Consider the following 26,818-nt stretch of genomic DNA (forward strand, 5'->3'; position numbering starts at 1 on the left):
ATTTATCAGACATTATTAGTCCGATTATGCATGTTCCATTGGCCTGAAGTACCATAAACTACGGTACATTGACACTTACCATTGGGAAAGGTGCTGCTCCAGTAGTGTTTGCGATTGGGTTTCTGGTTCATCGGCATCTCTGGACGTTTCCTCTTCGGACTCTGGCTCGAATTGATAAGGCAAAATTGATGCCATGTCTGTTCATATACTGTATAGAATTTTCAACACTTAACAAGCCATAATCCATTAATGGTGATGGGCGTTTCATTTCCGACAATCTCTGCACAGAGTATACCAATCACAACTGACTGGGTCATCTGACCAATCACTGCAGATTAGCGTCACGCAAAGGAGGGGTTTGGAAAAATGAGTCGTTGAACGAATCATTTGGGACTCGGTGAGCAAATCAGGTAAAAATAAATGCATATTATAAGACAACAAATGTGTTTTTTGTCATTGCATGCATGTAAAACTGTTGTTGGGGATTCCCAAAACAATATTAGGAACATTTTAAATGCCATAATAGGTGCCCTTTAACGATGTCTTTACTAACTTTCTGGGCCGGCAGGTTTCAATTACAATAGAAGTCTATGAAGGAGTGAGACAGCTCTCAGATTTAATCAATATCTTAATTTGTGTTCCGAAAATGAACGAAAGTCTTACGGGGTTGAAACAACATGAGGGTGAGTAATTTTTGGGTGAACTAACCCTTTAAGAGAATAGGGACAACCCTTTTAGACCATGCGCCGCCGACCATTTTTCCCGCCATTAAACTAGCAAAAGTGGATTCGGACATGACCTACAGTAAGTGCACTTTCGTTGTGCGCTTTAGACCATGTGCTTAGATCGTTAAAATAGGGTCCCTAATTATTGTGGTCAGATCAATTAAGATAACATCCCTATTCATTATTATAGGAATGACTTTATCTAGCAAACACTTTTCCTTTATCTTGTGACATGATTTCCTCTAACAGCTGTTAGCAAACAGAACTAAATCTCCCAGAATTCTAGTGCTTCCCTTCCAGATGGACAGGCCTACATCAGCATTTATACAACGAACAATCGCTTTTGCAATAATTCATGCTATAATAGTCCGACCCATCACTCATAGCGGCACGTCGTATCTGCAAACATTTGTGCATTCAACAGCGATGCCAACTTGTCAGTCATCTGGGGCGCATTAATGCGACGGCTGCTTTAACAGTCCCGACGCGTGTACATTTGCATGACTGACAGGCGCAGCGCGGTCATAGTCAATGATGCGTGACCTCCTGCTGTGACGGGCATAATTACACCTGTACGCGTCCTGTACACCTCTGACATGCTCTTCACACTGACCACAAAAATAATGCATTTCATTTTAATACGCTCTGTGTTGACTTCATACTGCTGCGTTTCTGGTGGGATTTCAAGATGCCGTTTTATCTGAAACCTGGCACCAAGACTATACATCCCATCTGGTCGTCTTAAATATTCCAGTTTTGATAAATGTGAGAACGCTAGATCAAAACTGCAGGATCACAGTGCTTATTAATTGTCATTTTTCCCTTTTAACAAACAAATTGTTTATTGTTCATGTTAAAACATTTCAAATCAATCAAGTAGCTACAATCATTTGCTCCATTGATCTTCTGTGTAACGGTTTCTGCAGTGCGCAACTTTCTTATCTTAAGAAAAAAAAAGAGCAAAACATGATAGATAGATAGATAGATAGATAGATAGATAGATAGATAGATAGATAGATAGATAGATTTCTTTGGGTACGTTTACACGACAACAATGTATGATGTACTAAAACATTTTCAAAACGTAAAAAGTTTTTCCTTTGCGTTTTTGAAAAGTTTCACGTCCCCACGGATCCTCATAAACGACTAAAAACGCTGCATTCTGCTGCCAGGCCACTAGTTGGCGATGTTACTTTGTAAAGAAAAACTATGCGTTTTTGTAGTTTACACGGAGACGATAACGGTATAGTTTTCAAAAAACGTTTTCAAAAGTTTACATTTTCAGGTCCGCAAAACGCCATTGTCATGTAAATGAATGGTCAAAATGCATAAAAAGTTTTCCGTTTTAAAGCTGCAGTCCGTATCTTTTCCTCTTTGTCGCCATCTCTCTGTTTGAAATCTGTAACTGCAGTGATTCGCGGAATTATTATCTTTACGTGGGTTGTAAATCGGCATGAAACAGCGCGGATGAACACAGTGCTTTGAGGCGAGTGCTGCTGTCAGTCACCGCGCTGTGTGGATACTGGCATACAGAATCACAGATTCACTTTTTGAAAGTTTGACCAACATAAGAATTCTAATAAGAAAATGTCTTCTGAACAAGTAAGTAAAATCCATTTTTGTTCTGACCAACTAAGGGGGAAAAAGCATTCGACATAAGCTTCGTTAGATTTAATCAACGCGATTTACAGCAACCGTGCAAATTATAGCCTACTTTGTTCTCAAATTGTTAATGTTAACAACATCAGCATTGCGTGACTAATGTTAAATTTAATGTGTTTTATGGTTACCTGTGTAGTTCAGAATTCATATTCTCCATAATAGCAAAACGAGAAAGGCACAACAAAGGAAACTCCATAACTGTGTGAATTAAGAAAACGTACTGTTACACGATTGAACTATTGAAATGTCTTACTTGTTCAGCAGAAAAAAGCCGTCTCTTCTTCCGTTTCGAACCCCTTCAAAACACGGAGTTCACGCACTTTTCAAAAGCCCCGCCGATGTTTAAATCCTTGTTCGCATGAGACGGTTTCTTTCTCTTTCTCTAGCCACCTTAAATCCGAAGTACGAAGTCTTTTGGGTTTTATAACTGCTGAATCTCCAGTTGACACTGATGATTGTTGTTTGGATCTTTCTGGATGCCATAAGTTTAATTATGTAAAGTGCTGCGAGAAAAGCCTATACATCTAAACATCTCGTCACGCGCAGTATAGCCGGCTAGCCGAAACTCCTTCTTTATGTGTACGGGTGTGACGTAATGACGCAAAGACATGCTCGAATTTCCCACGGAAACCCACCAGTACCACTGGAATTAAAATCATTATTACAAACTAACCGTTTTGAATCTAGCTATGGCAAGCAGATAGTTTTGACCACTGGCAGAATACGTTTTTTTTTATATAATTATTTTGGATTATTTTTAACTTAAAAAAGTTACGGACTGGAGCTTTAAGTTGAAAACGGTGTCGTGTAAACGGCCCCTTAGAGCACATTTGTGGTCTCATTACGAATTATGACTTCACGTTATTCCAAATTTGTAAAAATGGTCATCATAATCAAAATTCATAAAAAAAAATAAAAAATAAAACGTCACAAACCACTCCCTCCAACCACCTGTCATATAGAAACCATGTTTCACAGTCAAATCAATTGCAACCCCAGACAGCAACATAGTTCTGGCCCAGATCTGGGCCGTGGGGAATCCACGCACGTGCCAGATGTGGGCTGGATCTGGGCCAACACCATGTTGCTCTCTGGGCCTGGATTAAATGAAGTTGCACCGTTTTGTTCTCTCATTGAATTACGGAACAAAAAAAATGGCAATGCTTTTTCATTGACTTTAGCGCACATTTTGTTTGCAAGCGGATCCTCGTCACTTCAGAGCTCTTGGATCCGCCATCCTTTTTCTTTTTCTTTCACACGGTATAAAACCAAGATCTCTTAGTGATTACTCAATACATTGCTGATAAGGATTTCTGAAATATGAATGTGTACAGATTGCTGGAATGCTTTTCATACCTTAAAAAAAAAAAAACCAATGAATGTGCAAAAGAATAGGTTTAAGCGTCAGTTCTCCATGAATCGCCCTCTCCCAGCCAACCCGACACGTAAAGCTCCATCCACATGGCAACAGGAATTAGCCAGTGATCCGTTTGAGGCAGTTTGAGATCTTTGGAAGGCTCTGGTAAGAGTCACGTCTTCTGCGATCGAGGAAACGCTGTGGTCGCCGTGTGATTTCTCGGTAACGGCGGAGGACTCCAGTCCGGCTGGTAGAAATGGATGTTGAATGTCCGAGCCCAGTTCGCAAAGACCCGCTTCTCCGTGATGAAGCGATGGTGGCTGCCTCGACGGCCTCGCTCGTGGGAGATGTACATGGCACATTCGTCCGGGCCCGTGGGCTCGTAGTAGTGATACGGGACAGAGTGGTGCTGGGACTCCCTGGACACAATGAGAGAAGAGATTAAAATGGGGACAGTGTCATTGTATTTCTCGATTCTCAAATTAATCCTGAGCTAGATATTCGTTTTCAAGGCAATTAACCTGATTTGGTTCAGAGTATAGCTTGCTTTAAGGGGAATGAATAGATTTTATGTAATACATTAAGGTTGGAAAATGGCTGGGGGAAAGGTCATGCCTCAGCGGGGAATCACAATGAATCATTTAATTTTCGGCTCTGGGTTATTTTTCCCCGTAGCTCTGGTACACAGCAGGGACGGCCGTGGCAATATTGCAGACTATGCAGGGAGAAAATCAATACATACACATATAGAAAGAACTGATCTTTGACCACATCTGCGATTCACAATATAATTTAAACGCAGATTTTAAAACACTGTAAACAACGAACCATTATGGCGAAAAAAAATGCTTACCGTATTTGATCTGTGACCTATTTCTCATAGGGATGCCAGTTTTCAACTGATATTAAGAGATTTTTTTTATTTATCATATAGGCCAATATTGGACATTTAATTGTTTATTTTCTATATTTTTACATTTAGATTACATTAGTCGTCACCTAATAACTACTCAAAGATAATCTTTAAAAAAACACTAATAATTTAATAAGTGTTAAATTTAATCTTTAATCTCAAAATGAATATACATTTTATATATTGTACATTACAAAGTCAAGATGCATTAATTCACTTGTAGCATTTAACTATTCATTTTAGTTTTTAGAGTTTTATACATTAGACATTTTAGTTTTACTTTGACAAAATATGATAGAATTCTAAAATCTGCTTTTTTTTTGTGGCTGTAACATGAAAATAAATATAGCCTAAATATCTTGTCTTATATCAGATATAATTGTAATATCAGTGCATGATTATTTCTAGGTCAATAATGAAATAAACAAATTTGTGCCATTAATCTTCTGACAAAAATTAATATGAATAAATGGACAGATGTTCTTTAAACATTCAAAAGGTCGTGGCCAGTAAGACTTTATTCATTTATGTAATACTTTTATTCAGCCAGGATGCATTAAATTTGATCAAAAATGACTTTTTTTATATGGTTACATTACATTGTTACACTTTCAATTCATCAAAGAATCCTGAAAACAAATGATCATGGTTTCCACAAAAATATTAAGCAGCAAAATCTATTTTCAACATTGATAATTATAATAACAATAAATCTTTTTTGAGCACCAAATCATCATATCAGAATAATTTCTGAAGGATCATGTGACACTGAAGACTGGAGTAATGATGCTGAAAATCCAGCTTTGCCATCACAGGAAATAAATTATATGTTAAAAATATATTAAAATATAACACAATTATTTAAAATGTTAATAATATTTCATAATATTACTGTCTTTACTGTATTTTTGTTCAAACACATGCAGCCTTGATAAGACTTATTTCAAAAACATTGAAAAATCTTAAAAACTTTTGGACGGTATAAATCAGAAAAATGCAAAAGAAAAACATTTTCACGAGTGGTGATCTCACTGTACACCAAAACCCCAGAAACAATGCATTGAAATATGACTTACCTACAGAAATCTGGAGGCACCATCCCATAAACATTGATTCTGTCACAAAGCTCTAAGGCAATAGTCATTGTGAACCAGCCTGTGCTTAACCACGAGTTAGAGATTCTCCTGAAAAGAGAAACAGAGAGAGAGACAATACAATACAATGAATACCAAACTGCGAGGAGTGCAGTAGTTAACATTCCACAAGACATTTCCGTTAGAGATTCCGCACACGCAACCCCAAGATCTTGTTGCGTTTAGAGAGCCGACCAGCTGTCAGGATCATTTCTGCAACTGAACATTATCATCAACTGTTCATCAGTTCTGCCAACCTGCCGTCTGACATCAAACCCCTGGTGAATCTTTGACAAATAACACATTAATAAAGGAAAACAAAGCATTAGTGAACAACAGCCCGGACGTGATTGATTAGAAGCCTCTGATTACTTCCGATAACAGTGTCCATCCACTGTCTGGCAAATGCAGTGTAAATAATCTCTTGTACATGTGTTGGAATATACAGTGGAATTAATCAACATCTAAACCTCTGCACAGTTATGTATGGAAGCTTGTTTCCGCCACAGAATAAAAAATACAAAAAGGTAATTGCGCAATGATCTCGCAATTTTGACTTGCTTGCGTGATATAAAGTCGCAATTCCGAGTTATAAAGTCATAATTTTATTCTGTGGTGAAAGCAAGCTTATGGGCTCTTCACACAGAACGTGACTTTGCATTCCACAGCCATGCTTTGCTTTAATTCATGATTCATGATTTCGCATGATATGGCATTCCAAAAACACGGCGCTCAAGATAAACAAAATAAAAAATTTAAAAAAGCGCGTCTCTAGACTTTTTAAAATTCTACTGCCGTACCTCTCACACTTTTAATGGCCGGTTCACTCACACCATGTTTTCTTGTGTCAGTGTGTGTGCTAGACAAGTGTTTCCCGACCCTGTTCCTGGAGGCACACCAACAGTGGACATTTCGGATGTCTCCCTCATCTGACCCGTATATATTTCAGGTCGTATATAACGAGCTGATGACTTGAATCGGGTGTGTTTGATTAGGAAGAGTTCAAAAATGTTTGTGTCTCTGTGTCAAGTTAAACGCACTTCAGAATCTCGCCGTAAACAGGAGGTTATCTTTTTGCCCACTGTTTTATGAATACTGTGAATTCATACTACACTTTTCACATACTCTTTTTGGCTTGAGTATGCAGGGAAGTATATATATTTGGATGCGGCCAAACACTAATTTGTTTATGAATGAATTAAGAGTTTTTGAACAAATTGGTTGAATGAAAAATTCAATGACTCCCTCATACAGTCACGTTTTGCGGGCCTGAAATCGCAAACTTTTGAAAACGGGTTCAAAGTGCCAGTTTTTGGAAACAATTCGTTTCCTGAAACGTGTTACGTGTTCAGTCTATAGGCTCGTAGTGTTTCTTCACAAAGTGACATCGCCACCTACTGGCCTGGCAGCAGAATACAGCGTTTGTAATCGTTTACGCGGATCCGCGTGAACGGGGATCGTTTTGACAACGTTGTCTGTACGTGGAAAACACAAAGGACAAACGTTTCCGGTTTTAGTACACCGTTGTCATGTAAACGAGTGTGGTTTTCGTTACTTGTGTTTGCTCTTGTGATCTCCTCTGTGTTTTGTTTAGTTTAATAACACGTTTCAGTCACATTCCCACAAATGAATATCTCATGGCCACGCCATATCACATTCCCGCGAGTTAATGTCTCATGACCACGACAAAACTAAGTGAACCAAACATGTCTCGGTCACTGTGATTATGGAGGTGGAAGAACTGATAAAAATGAAAATCATTATAATGGATGTGTAGATTTTCTGTCATTTCAGCTGTACTTGAACTGCAAATAGTTATTTGAATAATTCATTATTCAAACTCATTATTAAAATAATATGTACGACTGTCAGTTGAAGGTCGGTTCATTTAGCTTATAGTCTCAGGGAAATATCCAAGGATAAAGATGGCCCCGAAGACATAAACATATCGTGTCATTTGAGGGTTAAATTAAATCAATAAATGAATATACTACTATATTTGTGCTAGTTTCTTTCAATGACTTTTTCAGACGAAACAAATGATTTCTGGAATGCACACGCTGATACACCACTGAGTCTTTGAGTAGGATGATAATGCCTGACAATGTTTAGTACATGAAGAGCACTTAGAGAAATGTGTGTGTGGTACAATATTACGTGAGAAAATTCATAAATCCAAGGCGGCAGAGAGAATGACCACAACCTCTGCATTTCAATTACCCAAAGAATTCAAATGTGAGTTTGTATTTTAGCCATTAAGTCACTACAAAAAAAAAAATAAGTTACCAAACATAATATTCAACATTTAATATCCAGCACATGCTATCCAGATATCATGGAAACATATTGCTTAGATTTATGCTCAGAATCCCCGTGAACACATTCTGACAGACAGTATTCTCCACAGCAGGGTTGTTTAGAAGCCAATGTGACCAGATGCAGGAGAAAACAACAGAAGAAGAGACAAACGAACTGCTAAGTCCTGGAAAAACAAAATGCCAAAACACATTGGGCTGTGTTTGTGCCACAGGGCTGTCTGTCGCTGCCAGGCCAGAGAGCAAAGGCACTGCGTCCCGACTGCCAAGTGTTCCTGCATGACTATTTACATGACCTACCATGCACGAATTATAGCACCATCAGCCTGAATTACGTTAAAAGTAGTCTTGGGGTCTGACTGTAAGAACAGCTTCAGAAGGACCGAGCAGATTGAGGCTCTCAGGGCACTATGATTCTTTAATAAAGCAATGAGCCATTAGACGGCATGTGTTACAGTGATTTTACCGCGGGTAATGGGAGTCCGCAACCCTGATACAGTCAGTCCCCCTAATAGATCTGCAAAGTTTGAACCGCAGATGCATAAGGAATTCCTGTTGTAAAATACTCTGAGAGTGTTTCCTGAATATACAGTGGCAAAAAGATGCACGACCAGTGTGTAGGGTCTGGACCCATCAGACACACACTAATTATTCATATACAAAGGTTTATGAAACTCCAAAACTAACATCCCAAATGAAACAAACACCAGGGCTGAAACAGTATCATGTTACAGGGCCGATAAGGAGGTTTTTACGACCACATTCCTTTGGCCACATGCACAAGAGAGAGACAATGGGAAGACAGAAACCCTCTTTAAAACAGACTTTTCTGCATTAATCATAGACTAACTGATCTATAAATGAACATGCTTCATAGCATTGTGTAAATGATTTACTGTCTTGTGTACTATTATGTATATATTATGGTATGTACCTGGGTATACAACCAACTAACGGTCAATGTTGTAACCTCACATGTATCATGCCTCCTACCTAATTAATCCTCATTTAATGACACACACTTTGATGTACATCACCTTCTTCTAGAATGCAGTGTGGATGTGTTATATCTATCTGAGCAATAATGAAGGTATAATCAAGCTTGGGACAAAGACTCGTAAATTAACTGAAAGCAACCTTCCCACTCGGACATCTCACCTTGCTTATTGGTCCAGTCAACCCTTAGGGGTGGATCGTTCTCAGGCCTTTATTAGAGACAGTCCACATGTGACCTTCCTCTCTTAGTTTTCTCATTCGGCCGCAACACAGTGCTACTGATACTGGGGAACACACTCCCCCTCCACGGGGGCCCAGGGCCCAGAAGGCCTTGATCCAACCAGATATGCAGACATGCAGGAGAGAGAAGACTCTCTCACAAAGAACCAAGGACAATCTCAGGAGTTTGTAACAAGGACTCTAACCCACCATGCAAGTTCATCATATCTTCTTCATCCAACAAAGAAGAAAATGATTGAGACTTCAACATGTGACACTCGCAGAATCATCAACAACTTCAGTTTTCAACAACTTTGATAATAGTGTACGCTACTCATGAATGCAAGTTTTGATTTGATGCTTTGAAAATGAAATGCTGATGTTCTTCTCATATAGTTACATGGAACTTCTCAATAGTTCCGTTTTCGGTTTCGCTCTATCACTCACCTATTTATGTATTCATGTGTGTATGTTGTTTAGTTTATTTATATTCATATAAATATCTATATTTAGTTAATAAAACTTGTACATAATATGTATTTGGTTCTGTCTTGTTTGCAATACAAAGTCACTTTTACGATCGCGGTTTTTGCTACTTGCTCAAAGTGCTGTACATGCTAAGAAATAATTCTTCTTCTGGGGCGATGGAAGATAATAATCAAAAGAGTTTGTTGGGCGAACTGATTAATTGATTGTAATATTAATTCAGCCACATCAAGTTAATCCAATTAACTGACCCAAATATTCATAATTAATAATAACAAGTTATTATTGATTATTAATATTTCCAAAAAGCTGAGTTCCTTACAAGTGTTATACAGTTTTTAACTTTGTTGCATTGTCTCTTGAGACTTAAATCAAGTCTGATTGCTCATTTGACAGATTGCAGTTAAAGATCCACATTTTGAGTTTTCTCAGCAGTATTTCATAAAAACAAACTAATGAATGAAATACACCACCAGTCTAAAGTTTTGGATCGGTGAGCTTTTTTATGTTTTTAAAAGAAGTCTCTTCTGCTCACCAAGGCTGCATTTATTTGATTAAAAATACAAAAAAAGTTATATTTTTAAACGTGACAGTTTAAAATAACTGTTTCCTATTTTAATATATTTTGAAATGTAGTTTATTCCTGTGATCAAAGCTGAATTTTCAGCATCATTACTCCAGTCTTCAGTGTCACATGATCCATCTGAAATCATTCTAATATGATTTGGTGCTCAAAAAACATGTATTATTATTATCAATGTTGAAAACAGTTGTGTACCGTTTTATTTCAGGATTCTTTGATGAATAGAAAGTTAAAAAGAACAGCATTTATTCATTTTCTAACATTATAAATGTCTTTACTGTAACTTTTGAACAATTTAATTCATCCTTTAGGAATAAAAGTATTGATTTCTTTTATTTATTTCCCCCCAAAAATAAATAAAAATCTTACTGACCCCAAACCTTTGAACGGTAGTATTTAAGCTTTCTATTTCAGATAAATGCTGTTCTTTTGAACTTTCTATATTCACCAAAGAATCCTGAAATAAAAATAAAAATAACTGTTTTCAACATTGATAATAATGAGAAATGTTTCTTGAGCATCAAATCATCATATTAGAATGATTTCTGAACCTGAAGGATCATGTGACACTGAAGACTGGATTAATGATGCTGAAAATTCAGCTTTGATCACAGAAAAAATATATATTCACATAGAACACAACTGTTTTAAATTGTAATATTCACAATATTACTGTTTTTTAGTATTTTTAATCAAATAAATGCAGCCTTGGTGAGCAGAAGAGACTTCTTTTAAAAACATTAAAAACCTTACAGATACAAAACCTTTGACTGGTAGTGTATGTTACCAAATATTTGTTATATCTAGCATTGTTGTATAATATATGGGTAGGGCCAATAATTAAATTGCAATCACGATGCCTCTAAAAAGACTGGGAAGTCTTTAAAAAGTCTTTGTAAACACACCTTTGACAAGAACTCTTAAAATGATAATGACTTTTTCCCCCAAAATATTCCCTGAAGTGTAAAGTCCCAGATGCAATTCCTGCTCATTGAATATTAATAATGTTACATGACTGGAACTTGGTGCTTTTGTTGTCATTTTTGGATCTTAAGAATCCCTGTTTTTTTGTTTGTGATTATAAATGCATTTTGTGCATTTTAAGACAGTAGCAGTTTCCTAAAGTAACTTTTGATAGACCAGCTCTTTGAAATTCTCTATATGCAAACAAACATGGAAAAACACTGATCAAACCAATAAAAGAACAGCAGCCGTCCTTCTCCAGTCTAAGTCGGGCATCTAACAGATTTTATCTTGAGTGTTGTTGATTCTCACAGCAATCTTTTGTCTTCCCACGAGATACAAACAGATACAAGATGAAAAAAAGACACACTTTTACGTCTGCAATATGACTGCTTTGATAATAAGGGACAGAAGCTACAAAACACTCCAGGATCATTCTAAGCCAGTTCATCAATGGTATATATTTGCATTTATTTCCAATGAGCCTCCAAAGAGTTTTAAGAAGAGTTTTTGCGATAAAACCCACATGAAAAGACATTCACTAATGAGAGCATACTATATATTGTTCGTTTGAAGGATTAGAATAAAACCAGGACACTTTTAAAAATAAAGGTTCCAGAAAGGCGGTTTCACAGTGATGCCATAGAAGAACCATTTTGGGTTCCCAAAGAACCTTCCGATGAACAGTTTTAACTGAAGAACCCTTTTTCCACTTTAAAGAACTTTTTGTGCAATTGGAAAGATCCCATGGATGTTAAAGGTTCTTCGTGGACCTTTATTTTTTAAGAGTGTACAAAATTACAATCATGACAAATCCATGTTCTGTGGACAACAATGACTATTTCCAGCTCCATTCGCTCACACACTAATCTCCTTTTTGCTTTGATTAAGTAGAGATCTTGGCTTAATGTTCAAATCCAGAATCCCAAACTGATTTCCCATGTGATCCTGGAGTAGAAAGAGGAAAAGAGGTTGGTCTTCTCAGAGAGCAGTAAATGTGGAATAATAAGGGCCTCTGCAGACTCTATTCTAGGACATTTATCATCTTTCCCTTACAACACCTTTTTTTAAATAAAAAAATAGGTCACAAAAATTAGGCCATACCACATTCATAGTATTGGCAGGTTGATGAAAACGTCTGTCATCGCACTCATGTAAATGCACGCTTACAGTTAATCATGTTCCGAAGACCCATTTCATTTCAGAAATGGGTTTGAAAATATTTAGCTTTATTCAATCTAACATCAGAGTAGTCACATATTTAAGCTTATTTTCTTGATCGTATCATCACAGATACTAAATTGGCCATTTCAAATTGACTCTGCGCAGCGTAACAAAGTGCCTATTACCTGTCTTTGCCGGTCTCTCTCTTGAATATCTCATCAAACTGGAGCATTTTCTGCCAGGAGATGATGTAGACCTTGAGTTTGGGCAGCACTTGGTTCATGAGCCGCAGGTTGTTATAAACCAGCCCTTTCCCGTCACGTCTCATGTAACTGCTGGGTCCCCAGAAGATGAAGACCGTGTCCTGACTGGAGTTGAGGAGCTCATGGCGGCTGCGCAGGACTCTCTGCATGCTGGAATGAGCGATGACCCTCAGGCTCGTGCGGTGACCCACGTCCGCCCCGTAGCCACGGGCTGTAGGCGCATCGTTCATTCGGATGACGCACTCCGCCTGATCGATCTCTTTTCCACGACCCCCGCCGGTTAGATGACCCGAGCTGGTGACGAGCGCGCAGCTCCTGCAGTGCATCTTCAGAGGCTATGGGGAAGAGAGAGCGAAAAGATTTGTTTATGCAAGCATAAAATCATACTCAATATTTCATACCGAGTCTATAATACATGCAGTGGTCATTTAAATAATGTATTCAGAGCTAAGCAAATGGGATCACCAGTGTAGCAGTTCAAGGCAAACAAGATCAACCTCAATGCCTTATTGGTGTTTCTTCAACTATACCTTCATGGCTCAGGGGGTTGAGTTTTATTGAGACGAAGAGATTCACTTTTTCCCCCCCCGGTTTGTTATATGAAGGTTACATTTTTTTTAAACTCAATTGCCTTTAATTTAGAGCTGTTTTACCCAGACTTTTAATCTGAAGGCAAAACAATATAGGCAAAAACACTGTTTTTCCTTGATTTTTTTCACTTGATTCCTGCTCTAGCTGCATCCGTCTTGACACTATAAACCTCTATCAGCGCTGGGAAATCCAGAGAGAGCGCGTTAGTATTAATACGAATGTAGTATATCATTTGACAGCGAGAATGACGTCTACATTCATATAGTATTTGCGTGTTTCTCGACACTTACAAATAAAGCCACAATAAGCTCATGGAGCCAATCATCTTGATGGATGACGCAGAGGAAATTCTGACCAATAAGAGGACAGTTGTACTCGCATGTGACTTGCATAAACACATTTTGGTACGCTTTGAAAGGTTACCTTGCCAAGTAGAAAATGCTACATTGTAACACATTAAGTCCCTGTTTCGGAACAAAACAAACGATCAATAGGTGTGAAAACGCCCTAAGGTCATTAAATGATAACTGCGACTATATTAACATGCAACTTTGACACAAAAAAGACTAAATGTAGTTTAACTTTACAAAAATATCTCTTTTTTTGTTGATAAAAAGATGTAACAAGACGTTACAGGCTGCTACAAGCCTCTACTACAAGCTTTCATGAGCGAAAGAATGTTAAAGGGGTCAGTTCATCCAAAAGTGAAAGTCATGTTTGAAACAACATGAAGGTGAGTAAATGACGATGACGGATGTTTTATTTTTGGGTGAACTGGTGTTGTATGTTTGGTGATAGTAGACAGATTATCTTGAGTGAGAGTGTTTAAACTGTGTTTTCAGAGGATTTATTTTAGCGAGCAGTTCATTTCCACAAGGCTCAAAAGTGTCCATTGGTGAAGAAACATCCGTATATGACGGAACAACAGTTTCATTTAGTCTCCAGACCTTGATTTGGTACTCTCAGTTATGGGTCAGGAAGAGTGCACCGAGAATCAAAGGATGCTCTTCAATTTAAAAGATCTATTCAGAGGAAAATGTCCCAGTTTTAAAAAAATATTGTCGACATATCGCACTGCAATTTTTCTTAAGGGTGTCAAAATCTTGTTGTTCAGATATTATTGAAGCGGTTGGTAATTCAGACCTCCTCCAGACCTTGAATCATTTTAAAAACCGTCCAGCTTCACATTCATTCCACATACGTTTACACTGCGTGTCTGTCCATCCCCTACAGCTTTCATGAATTATTCCCAGCCAACATAAAAGCACCATTGGTATTCTTATAGTGATAAGGGCACAGTCCCTACACCCCCATCCTTGGGGGATAAAGGGTTTCAGGAATAAACGCCCCATCATCGCTTCTCGAGGAAGTGTCGCATTTACGGTGAATTTCCTCTTCCCCATCCTCTGTCACGCTCTTTAAATCAATAAAGATGCGTTGCGTAATTTGTCCTGGATGAAGGCATCTGCTGTGAGAGAAATAATAATAACAAACGGCGCCATGTATTCTGCAGGCAATGCTGCAGCATTTGCATGTGTCTTCTCTTGGCATCCGTTGCTCTTTAGGTAATGAAACTCAGCCGCAGGTCAAAGAAGACACAGGTGCAGCTCCACTGACATAATGTTTAATGAGTTCAATCCTCGTAGGCCGCATGAGATTCCCGTGTCGCCCAAAACCCTTCATTTAACTGCTGAAAAACGTCCTGGTAACGTCGATACTTGCACGGGAGACTCAAGTTCTGTTCCATCCAGATGTGGCATTAGTGAGGGTTAAACGAACACAACAGCAGTCATTGTCCGACAAATCTTAACATATGGGCATTTAAAGCTGGCCTTGGAAAACAACAAAAACAACAAAATCGATTTTGGCATATCCACTCAAATCTATGTGTTTTTGTATTCTAAACAGCTCAAAAACACATTGAATATAAACTAGGGCTGTCAGTTAAACGCGTTATTAACGGCGTTAACGCAAACCCATTTTAACGGCGTTAATTTTTTTATCGCGCGATTAACGGTCTTTTTGGCCTAGCAAACTTTGTAGTTTTTTTCACATGCTTTTGCAACAGGACGCGGCATGCACGGCGCTGCGCTATGAAACCCATTCATTTAAATGGCTTGCGCCGCACAAGGACGTTTTGAAAGCGCAAGCGGATCTAGCTAGACCGGAAACAAAACAACAGGCACAACGCCGCACACACTTGTTTAGGCTTGCGAGCCGGCCAAATAGTAGGTTAACGTTACGTTTTGAGTGGATGACGAGCGCGAGACGCCGAAATGGATGCCAATAAGATTCTGAATGGAAAGTTTACTTTTAAAAAGTTGCCAAATGGTTCCATTGACAAGACCAAAGTGATCTGTGTGTTTTGTCGTTGTGAACTGAGCTATCATCTTAGCAGCAAGTCCAGTCTGAAATACCACTTGATGGCCAAGCACACACACACACACACAGCTGATGTGAATTCTCCGCCCCTCGTCAATATCAGTACCTCTCAGTATTTCTTTCACCCTTTTATTGATGGACAGTGTTACATTGTGTGAGAGATTATTTGCTCCAAGTGAGAATGTTAGTGTGAAATTGAACACAGTATTGTCAATGTTGTTTTCAATAAAAAAAACATTTGCACAAAGCAAGCCGATCCACTTTTCCATGTTGATAAGAGCATTAAAATTAGAAAAAAGAATGGGACAAAAAGAAACCAAGAGACATTTAGAATAGATAAAAATGTGCGATTAATTGCGATTAATCGCGAGTTAAATATGACATTGTTGCGATTAATCACGATTAAATATTTTAATCGTTTGACAGCACTAATATAAACCTGATCCAAACCACATTTATACATGGGTAACACTTTACAATAAGGTTACCCAATTAATTAACTAAGGTCGTTAAGAATGTTAACTAATAAACCTTATTGTAAAGTGTTGCATATACATGGTTTGCCATCTGTTCAAAACCACCTTCTTCTCTTTTTTTTGGAAAATCAAAAATGCTCCATCCGAAATTTGTTCATAAAACATAATTTTGTCTTCTTGAAAATTGAGGTTTTTGAAAATGATGGTGCATGTTTAGTCATGTGGCTGTAGCGGCGTGTTCCTGATAAGTGCTATTCGCTTTTACAGTGTTGCTAAAGATAAATGTTACTCTTCAAACCTTATATTACATTTCTGCAAAGTTTTCAGAAGATGTATACTCCAAATTGCTGTCCTGTGGAAAAACAAGAGGGCAAAGGCAAAGGAAAATGGCGATTGAGTGCCACCTGAACGCACTAGTAAGTGGTGGGGATGTTTTGCTAATAGTATGAAATGATAGTGCCAGAAGAATAGTATGAAAACGTTATCAAGTCTGGTCTCTCTTTACAATCTCTGTGAACCTTCATCAGTGTGGACAAAAAACTTTTTTGAAAACACTTGAAAGTGGAAGTGTGGACTGAAAGTGTTTTGAAATGAAAACGCTTTTTTCAAATGTATCCAGATTAAGGTAGATGTAACCTCAGTCTAAACAGTCTCAGATTTCCAGATCATTTGGGATGTCATTTGGAGCTTGTCCAAATTTCATTTAAATGACTTGTACCACATTCACCATATAGTGAACGAGTGACTGAGTCAGCAGTTTTAAACAGATGGATCCATGATATGTCATCCATATTGACTCATGCGGGTCATGATTTTCCATCTTCTCTTTCCACAATGACAGCTATCCGCAGTTTTACGAGAACGTTTCTTGGCATGCTGCTGACGCTTACATCATTACTGTAGTAACCACTGTAAATACAACACATATTGATTACAATGTCTGAACTAACGGATCAGATTTCATCACTTGCAAAATGACAAAGTGTAGAGAGGCAATCCTAAAGATCGATTTGGAACGGAAATTGGATTTGTGTGCAGTTTGAACGAAATGACTCGGTGTCCAGAGTGTTTTCTGCAGTGCTTCAGCTTTTACTTCACACTCTGAATTGCACATTGCCGAGAGAGCAAGGCTCTGTCCATCAAGCTTGAGGAAATGTCACTGGAAAATGGCACTATCAGATTGATAGCCATCTGAGAAGCAGATGACAAGAGTAATCTTACAAAATGACACATAAATGCTACCCCGGCATGACGACTCGAGGATTGAAGCATTTTGTGTAATTCTATGAAAGCTTAGCTAAGATTATGAGTGCTAGAGTGCTATGCTATGATACAATTTTACAAGAATAAAAAAAAAAAATTGTAGCATTTGTTATTTGCTTGAATATTAGCATTAGCTATTTGGAGCATTAATACAAATTCAAAAATCATGTCGAATGCAGCTGCAATCTACAAGAGTAGACATTTTTGCAATGTCATTGCATCTCTAGAAGTGCTGGGGGCAAAATGTGCTCTTGCTAAAAAGTAAATGCTGTCTTGTATCATGAGAGAAATGTTTACTATATATTTCACTGTTATCTAAGCACATGGCAATCAGATATGCTTGTGAATTATGGTTTATGTAATTATTCAATTATTTAAAGTCCCCCTGAAGTTAATAATTATATCCCTGTAAACTCATCTTTGATCACCAAAATGACACATTGAAACGTTTTTTTCCTTCATGCCTTAAAATAGCTTGAATGTAACTCTACACCCTTGCTTCATTTAGTATATGAGGATCCATTAATATGCAAATTAGCTCCGCCTCCACTCACTCACACCAGCTCAGAGATCCACTCGTTGACCTGATTGGTTACAAGGTAGTTTGTGACGCCAGAAACACCAGCGATTTCAAACCTAGTTTTTGAGACTGTCTTTGGTTCACTGCAGTTTAAATGAGAAAATACTCAGCAATGGTGTTGACTTATGAATTTGCACATGGTTTGTCTTAAAGCATTTTAAAAACACCACATAGACATATAAACAACATTAAAAGCTTGATTTTCACCACAGGGGGGACTTTAAGAGCATGGGGGGCATGCGTACTGTCTGCCCAGGCTTCAGAGGCGAAAGGCATCTGGCAGATTTGTCATGGCTTATCTTTCCTTTTTGTCTGAGTGTGAACTAAAACAGCCTGAACATTAGTCTCAACTCTCGGTGTGAGCTGGGATGGGACCCTGGGGATCAGAGACCTGGTGCGTCGGGACAGTAAACGTTGCGCTGGAGAAGTTATGCCATCCCTGGGTGTGTTTGCGCAGGTTGAGCAAGGCTGCATGAATGTCCAAACCATCACGTCCATATTTTTGTAGGAGATGCTTTGCAGACTTGACACCACACTCCACCAGACCATTGGCTAAAAGGTTAATGTGCTATTGCATTTAAAAAATAATGAACACTCTAAACTACACCCTACCCTGAACCTAACAAATAGTGTTAACAAAAGCAAATGTAAATGAAAAACGCATTTGCTTAAGATTTCCCCCTGTGGTGAAAATCAAGTTTTTAATGTTGTTTATTTGTCTATGTGGTGTTTTTAATATGATTTAAGAGAGATAAACCATGTACAAATTCATGTCAACACCATTGATGAGTATTTTCTCCTTAAAACTGCAGTGAACCAAAGACAGTCTTAAAAACGCGGTTTGAAATGGTTGGTGTTTCTGACGACACAAATCAGCTTGTAACCAATCCGGATATTGGGTCTCATTCATGAAACACGAGCAGAACGAATTTTTGTGTAAATCGTGTGTAAAGTGGTTCTGGCGTAAATTTTCGGATTCATTAAAATGTTCGTATTTTCCCAATGTTAGTTGGTACGAAAGAAATCTACACCTGCTCCCAGCCACGCGTAAATAGTGAGCTTAACATCCGAACGTTTTGCTCATTAATAACTAAGGCTGCATTTTAATTCACCTCAATCGGGTACATATTTACACAGCATTTTGAAAAATATTATATATAGTAATTACATACGGTTTTTCTTTTTACATCTGGGACTGTTTGATTAACAGATGAAACTCCATTAACTGCATCTGTAATATGCTGCCAAGCTTCCTTTTTTTAGGACCTGATACGCCACTATGTAGCCTACGCTTGAAAATAAAATGTGGTGTTTTGCAGGGCCGCATTAAGAGCTCACTGGGCCCCGGGGCTATGAGTTACTGCAGGGCCCCCCACCACTACAGGTCACCAACTACATGAGCTAAATGTTCTATCATTATGAGTCATTTTATCCATCTATGATATACTTCACAGTTAAGTTATATTACTTTTAAAACGATTTTTTATCATATCAAAATTTAATGGGACTAACATTTCATAATTCTTGTGACCAATTTCAATAATAGTAACTTAAGAAAAGAATCTCAAGCTTACCGATGACAAGAGTCACAAATAACAATAGAACAAAGGCACATAAGAAATCGACCTTGAAAAATTTAAAGCACTGAATAATATTATATTGTATAAAGTAATCAAATATACAAAACATAGTTTTCAGTATAAATTCAACATTCATTCTTATTAATTTTACAAAAGTGATTCATTCAAGGGCAGTAAATTACTTTCTTTCTGATGTTTGATTAACATTACACAAATGGCGACAGCAGGTTTATTAGCAGCTACTGTCACTTTAAGACCTCAGGGTCGGAACTCAAGTGCGCTGTGCAAAACTGCCTCAAGTTATCATTTAAAATATTTGTATCCTTCCAAACCACAATTATTAAAAACGTGTTTAATTTATAAACTTACATCATGATGTCTCAGCAAAATTTACATATTTCTACCGGATATATTATCGCCAGCCCTTTAGGCGAATATAGAGTTTGATCAAACACAAAAAGCAAGATCAAACATCCATCAAGTTAATAATCAAACTTACCGAAAATTTGTGGGGTCGACGATGACGCTGTGTTTTAAAAAATAGTCTAGACTCTAGAATGAAGTGAAGGGTGGAGGCGATTTATTGGTTGATGCGTAGCTATATTCTAATAAGGCGCAGGCACTCCAGGCAGCCATCTATAGGCCTATGTGCAGCAGCAGGTCGATCGTTCACAAGTTAAATATAGAATAAATGTATTATGTTAAATTAAAACGTGACGTTTCATTTCACCATGCCCTGTCCTGGTGCCCACGGGGGGTTTGATTGACAGGCGACCTGGCCAATCATAACGCCGAATATGCAATTTTGTCCGACAACAAAGCTGTCAGTAGATTAACGTCGGTGGACTTGAACTTGAAAACGGTATGGTTTAAATTATTTAAATTACAATATTTGAAAGTTGAGACTTTGTTTCATATCAACAGTAAGCTGCTCTGAACTCTCTCTCGTAGTCAATTGTGTAACGTTAGTCTTTGCCCCGTGATGTATTTTTCAGTGCATGAGTGAGAATGTGCGTGACTCGTGAGAGCCGCCTGGCTTGTCACACAGTAACTAAAAAAGGCGGTTCTTTGCGAACGGTCACTATAATATTAATGATAATGATTCCATGATAATGCATGGAATATTCGGCAAAGCGCTACTAAATAACAGGGCTAATTTGTGGGGGGCGTTGCGTGGTAAGGCTTTGGCAATCAGAAGGGTAGTAGATCTGCTCCACAGCCAATCAAGGGCCCCCTCCTTGTTCGGGCCCCGGGGCTTTAGCCCCGCCTAGCCCTATTGTTAATGCGGCCGTGGTGTTTTTAATGAACTTCTGATAATAAAATGTCAATTTCTGCATCTGAGAAATTTTTCTTTTTCATTCGTTTTGAGAAGACATGTTGAAATCCTTCGTTTGGTGTCATAATATGATGCCCATATATAGTTGTCAGTCGTATTTAATTGGCGGGATTTATGGTAATTGAGAATGAGCGTGCACGCGCGTCCCATTTACGACTGATTGGAATTCAGTAACACACACACATTTCCCTATCACATCTGACGTTTACGAAGTATTTGTGAATCAGGATATGAGTTTTCGGGAAGGTCTCTTTACGCGCAAATCACTCTCATATTTACTCGTATATTGACGAATGTTTCATGAATGAGACCCATTGTGTATATCGTCAACGACTAGATCTCTGATATAGTGTGAGTAAGTGGAGGAAGGGGTAATTTGCATATTCATAGATACGCGTATACTTAAGCAAGGGTGCAGAGTTACATTCAAGCTATTTAAGGCATGCCGATTTTTTTTTCCAAGGAAAAAACTTTTAAATATGTCATTTTGGTGATCAAAAATGAGTTTTAAGGGATACAGTTATTGACTACAGGGGGACTTTAAGCAGCCAAGCCATTTTATATTTCTTTTGTGACTTGCGTTTCACAGGATTTGTACCCAATTGCTCCGCATCCCAAGTGCAATGACGTACGTGCCAGGTGAGCTACTGAGCAAGTTTACCACATCAGAAAAGCCGTGCATATGGAGCTGATTATGTGATGCAAATGTCAAAATGTATTAAGTTTGCACTATGATGAATGTGCAATGATAACTTCATCACAATGATGAAGTAGCAATTCACTCAGAGTTACCACAGACAGAGTAGAATCACTGTATTGATTTTGAAGATGTTGAAAATGATAGTTTTGAGAATATGTTTGAGATGGCGAATATGAACCAGATGCTGAATGTATTGGGAAATAAGCTCTGACGAGGACAGTGATGATGGTGTAAAACATCTGCTCAAACTGAACCCTTCCAAGCTCCAAAAGGTAACAAAAAATGCTTTATTTTATTCTCCTGTGATTGTTATTCTAATATCTGGAGAGTTTTATATTATTGCTACAGGTTGAGATCCATCCGTGTAAGATTTCATCGTTATGTAATGATAATTGGCGAAACATTCATTCATTTAAGGGTTAATCAATAATCTAGATATGTCCGAGCACTGCCAACAAGTCAACAATGGAGACCAGATTTTCCATTGAGAATGAGTTTACCCGAATGTGTTTTGATACACAGAAAGTAAGTAAGTTGGGTCAATTTTGATATCATGTTTATTTTAACACCCCAACAATATATCTAATATAATCTGCCCAAGGCTTGTGTTTGGCAAGCTTTCTTTGTTCAGACAGCTTTCTTAATTGAGATTCCATGATGTTTAGTCAGTGCTTCATGGAACCCAATGAAGATAATTCAAAATAAAGGCGAAAAGACACAGGGAGGGAGGGAATGAGGGAGTAATTAGTCTCAGTGTACATGCTGCAGGCAAATCTCGAATTAAAAAAATAGATATCTCTTTCAAATCAGGCCAGGGAGAGGAAATAAAACTGCATTTGCATTGTGGGAGGAAGTGGCTCTGGGGCATCATCGATTAAAGGCCCTGCTGAGATCGCTGACTCTATGCAAATCGCTCTGCTGACCCGAACGGCCCACGGTGCACATGATATACGGAGCTAACAAAGGAGACGCGATGGGGCGCACCGGCCGCAACGAAACGAGCGGCAATTAGCCAAATCCCATTGGCGTGCCATCATCACCCTGCTGAAGGTCCAAGCTGCATGTTCCTGCATGCTCTTAATTAGAGAAAAGCTTTTCTTTTTTTCTACAATGCCACTAAAAAAAGAAGTTTATCCCAATTATTTGGAGCTTCCAATAATAGCACAGAGGCCAGAGAATGGGGAAGGGAGGAGGACAGAGGAGTTTTATTATGATTCAAACAGAACCAAACTGCTATAGATGAGGGTACACGTCTCTTTCCCGAAAATGAAATGTACCGAAGCGTCTAGTGATGTTCTTGTATGTGATGGTTCGAGAGAAGTGTGAAGGAAGCAAGTCAAGTCATCACCCCACACACACTCGTAATGGAACTGCACAGAACATTAATCTCTAAATGACTTTTCTGGCTGTGAGACTTTCTGACAAAGTTGTTTTTGTTGTAAAAAAAACCCTGAATATTATTATTGTCTACTGAATGCTGCTATTGTCAGAGGGGATTCTTCTTAAATCTTCACTGGTCTGTGTTTTCTGCCAACCAAGTTTAGCGACTTTCAAAGTGAAATATCCAGTGAGCGGCGCTAAAAGCATGTACAGTTTTATCCGAAACAGATTACCATGAATCTGCCAATGTTTTAGCTTTCACTTTATTTTGATGGTCCCTTTAACACAGTCTGTTGACTATGAGTGTTGTACCTACATGTCTAGTAACTCTCATTAGAGTGTCAGTAGAGTATTAGTATTCTGGTAGGCAGGGCTGGACTGGCCATCGGGCATACCAGGCATTTGCCCGGTGGGCCGACGTGCTTTGTGGGCCGATACATCTCATACTTAATTTTTTTTTTTTGTTGTCTGAACGGCCCATAAAACTCGTACATCGGCGGCCCATTGCGTTTAGTTTTGTTTAATTGGCGGCTCTGAAATCTTTGTGCCGGTGTAATGCATTGGACAAAAAAGTCAGCGTAGGTTTTTCTTTTTCTCACAGACCGGCGCATGATGAAACGCGTAGATCAGCGGCCCATTGGTTATTTTCTTGATTGACACTGGGCTGGTCCAATCACATCTTTAAACTCCTCCTCTTTGAGCTCTGAGTGAGCGAGCAGTGTCATCTGTCAATATAGTCAGAGCGATGGAGAAGAAACGCAAGGAATGTGCAGAGAAATAGCGTGAAAAAAGAAACCTCAAAGGCCCTTCAAGTGTCTGATGAGGATAGTGAGGAGGATAAGGAGAGAGATGAGTGAGTGTAGAGAACAGTGGTAAGCAGAACTAGGCTACTGTCACAACACTTACTGGAACCCACTACCCAGTTACGCATTATTTACACATCTGCATATTTGACGATTACGCATTTTATTAGAATTGTAATGAGACGAGTTTGTAAACCATGTTTTTCTTCAAAATAAAAGCTCGATGCCGTTTCCTTCAAAATAAAAGATCATGTGCTTATCTCTGTATAGAAATTAGTACGAAACTAATTCTGAAAGTTGCTTTTATTTTTCAGTGCATTTGTTTTACAACATTTGGCTATTACTGCCATGGGATTAATTTTATAACTATTGTTATGTAGTAGTGTAATGTAGACAGACACTATATCACAACTAAAAGAGTTTTGAGTTTTTCTTTGTTCAATTTGCACACTGAATATGGGTTGGAGCTCTTTATTTTTAACTCTCAAAGTGCACCAGATTGATGAATTTAACATTAAAAAGCACAACATTTTCTTACGGGGGAGCATACCCCCCAACCCCCCTAGCGGGACAGAGGTGCACTCACCACAGATTTCACAAAATCCTGTGGGAAAAACCAGTATTGCTATCCCAGCTTATAGCTTTCTTTAGGATTCATCACTGTGGAGTATAGTTCAACTTATGCTGGGTACACATTAAAAGATAATCGGGCTGATTTTGGGCCGATTTTCCCCCTTCCGACAATCCTAGCTATGTCCCGATTATCTTGATGGTTCTACAGATTATCTTATCAGATTTTCCCTTGGTGTGAGGTGTGTTAAGAGTGTCCGAACCTGCTCGGAAGAACGTCGGAGCCGCCCCGATCGCAAATCGTAAATATTCAACATGTTGAATATTTACGATCAGAAATCCTGATGTGTGGGGAGAACCCCGATGACAAAAACGTGCGCACGCTCTGGAGATTATCACGTGAAACGAAACAATATCCAATCAGAAAGCGAGATGATGGAAGACGGAAGCATAACAAACGCGGTCATGGCGTTGCAAAAAGTTAAATTGATGTGGACAGCAGAGATGGAGGATCAGCTTGTTGATTTGTGGCAACAGGACAAATGTTTCTCTGTGAAAATCATTCCAAACACTATCATCGCAATTTCTTCCTGCATATCGTCCGCCAAGCTTATTCTGAAGTCTCGCGAGATTTTGTGAGATTTCCTTTGTTCACAGTCGAGACTCTGGTTGAAAATCTGTTCGTGTGTGGTGTGCTGTCTTTGTCACATCATGGCACACCACACACTATAGGAGCAAAACGCTTAAATCTAAGATTTTTTGTCATCATGTTTGTGGTCTATCACATTTTGAAAATCTTATAAGATGTAAAAAATCTTTTGGTGTGTACCCAGCATTAGTAGTTATTTCATCGGTTAACTCTTACTCACTCCTATTCACTTATGACATTAGTGGTTTTAATAGGAGTTGGTATACATATTCAAGGGCGTGCAAAGTTCAGTTGTGTTATATAGTGGGCCAGTCTGGGCCAAAATGGGCCGGGCCGGTTTTTTGTCCCAGTCCAGCCCTGCTGGTAGGGTTAGAATAACCCTTGGGGAGCATCACAATAAATAGTTAGCAGATATTAGGCAGACTACTAATACTCTAATGAGAGTTAGTTGACATGTAGTTGCAAAGTAACTTAGTAGTCTATGTAACTATTGTAGCAGGGTGAAGTGTATCAGTGTTGGTTATTGGCCAGTGTCAGGTAAGAACATTGAACCTATCGGCAGTTAGATGTCAGGGTATAAAATGGGGAGGGTTGTTGTCATTTGGGATGCGTTGTCACCTGTACCGCCCCTTTTCCGGAAGTTGCTACTTCTGAATGAGATCGTATCTGGAGTGCCGTCTCTGCGTTGCGCTGCTGTGCATTGGCTGTCCCTGGCTTTGAGGTTGGTGCGTTTACGATGAGGATTTTCTTGTTAATGGGATGGTTGCTTATTATCTCGAGTTTTTGTGTAGCTCATCAACGAACAAACTGCATGCTATGGTCAACGACCACGTATAGTACCACGTTGTCAACATTCGGTACGTACAAGAGGCATTTGCGCGGTTTGTTTCTTTTATTTTTTGTTTGTTAGTAATTCTGTTTTATGTTCGACAGGTTGAGTAACAATCAAGGGTTTCATCTGATTTACGGGACGAGATGCGTGTCTTTCTGTAACGCACTGCTGTCTTGCCTGGGCTGATTTGCGTCTTTTTTTTGTTGGAGCGAACTTGAACTCTCATAACAGCGAGTCGGGACGATTGCTCGCTGAGGCGTGAGCATTTATGTGGAAGCTTGTCCTCTCGCTGGTTTGCTCTGCTCTTTGAGTGTACGGCCGATCGTGGCCTGTTTGTTTCATTTTGATTTGTTTCTTGTTTTTCTCCGAATTGTAATTTATATTTTTTTTGTTATTTGTCTTGTGCTCATTTCTGCGTATTTTGCGATATCATTTATTTTTCTTTTGTTTAGGCTTAAGTTTGGTTGAGTTACAAAACGAGACTGAAATTAATATATTGTTTTGTTTCTTATTTTTATTTTGTTTGTGAACTGAAGATTTCTTTTTTTTGGCGCTGGCTTTTGCCAGTTAATCAATGTTTATTGTTGGAGACTTTTCTTTTTTTTATAAACAGCGTGACGAAGAAAGTTTATATAGAGGAGGGGTTTAGCCGCTGTTTAACGGGGTTCACATTGAGTGCTGTGCATTGAGTGACCTGACTTCACCAGAGTGGGTGTGTAGATCTTAATTGTGTTGCATGAATTGAGGGTCACAGCAGGCCATCTCCCTTCCAATTAAACTTTCTTGTGTAATTGTTTTTTTGTATTTATTTATTCCGAAGTTTTGTGAAGTATTGTTTGTTTTCTTCTTTCTTTTTGACATGTGAATATTGAGCCATTGATGTTAATCTATGTGTTG

At 38.5% G+C, this 26,818-nt stretch overlaps 1 protein-coding gene across 1 annotated transcript in view; it reads right to left on the reverse strand.

Moving 5' to 3' along the window:
- Positions 1–3,816: 3,816 nt before the first annotated feature.
- st6galnac5a (ST6 (alpha-N-acetyl-neuraminyl-2,3-beta-galactosyl-1,3)-N-acetylgalactosaminide alpha-2,6-sialyltransferase 5a) overlaps positions 3,817–26,818 on the reverse strand; it is a 58,700-nt gene continuing 35,698 nt past the window's right edge. Inside the window, exons 3-5 of the mRNA XM_056264391.1 lie at positions 12,702–13,114; positions 5,734–5,841; positions 3,817–4,163 (exon numbers count right to left, since the gene is read on the reverse strand). Coding sequence (XP_056120366.1) covers positions 3,917–4,163; positions 5,734–5,841; positions 12,702–13,114 — 768 coding nt within the window. The 3' untranslated portion in view covers positions 3,817–3,916. The remainder of the gene's footprint in view (positions 4,164–5,733; positions 5,842–12,701; positions 13,115–26,818) is intronic.

The sequence above is a fragment of the Rhinichthys klamathensis genome, unplaced genomic scaffold (assembly GCF_029890125.1).
Source record: "Rhinichthys klamathensis goyatoka isolate OS25496 unplaced genomic scaffold, OSU_Roscu_1.1 h1tg000011l_1, whole genome shotgun sequence".
NCBI classification, from domain to species: Eukaryota; Metazoa; Chordata; class Actinopteri; order Cypriniformes; family Leuciscidae; genus Rhinichthys; species Rhinichthys klamathensis.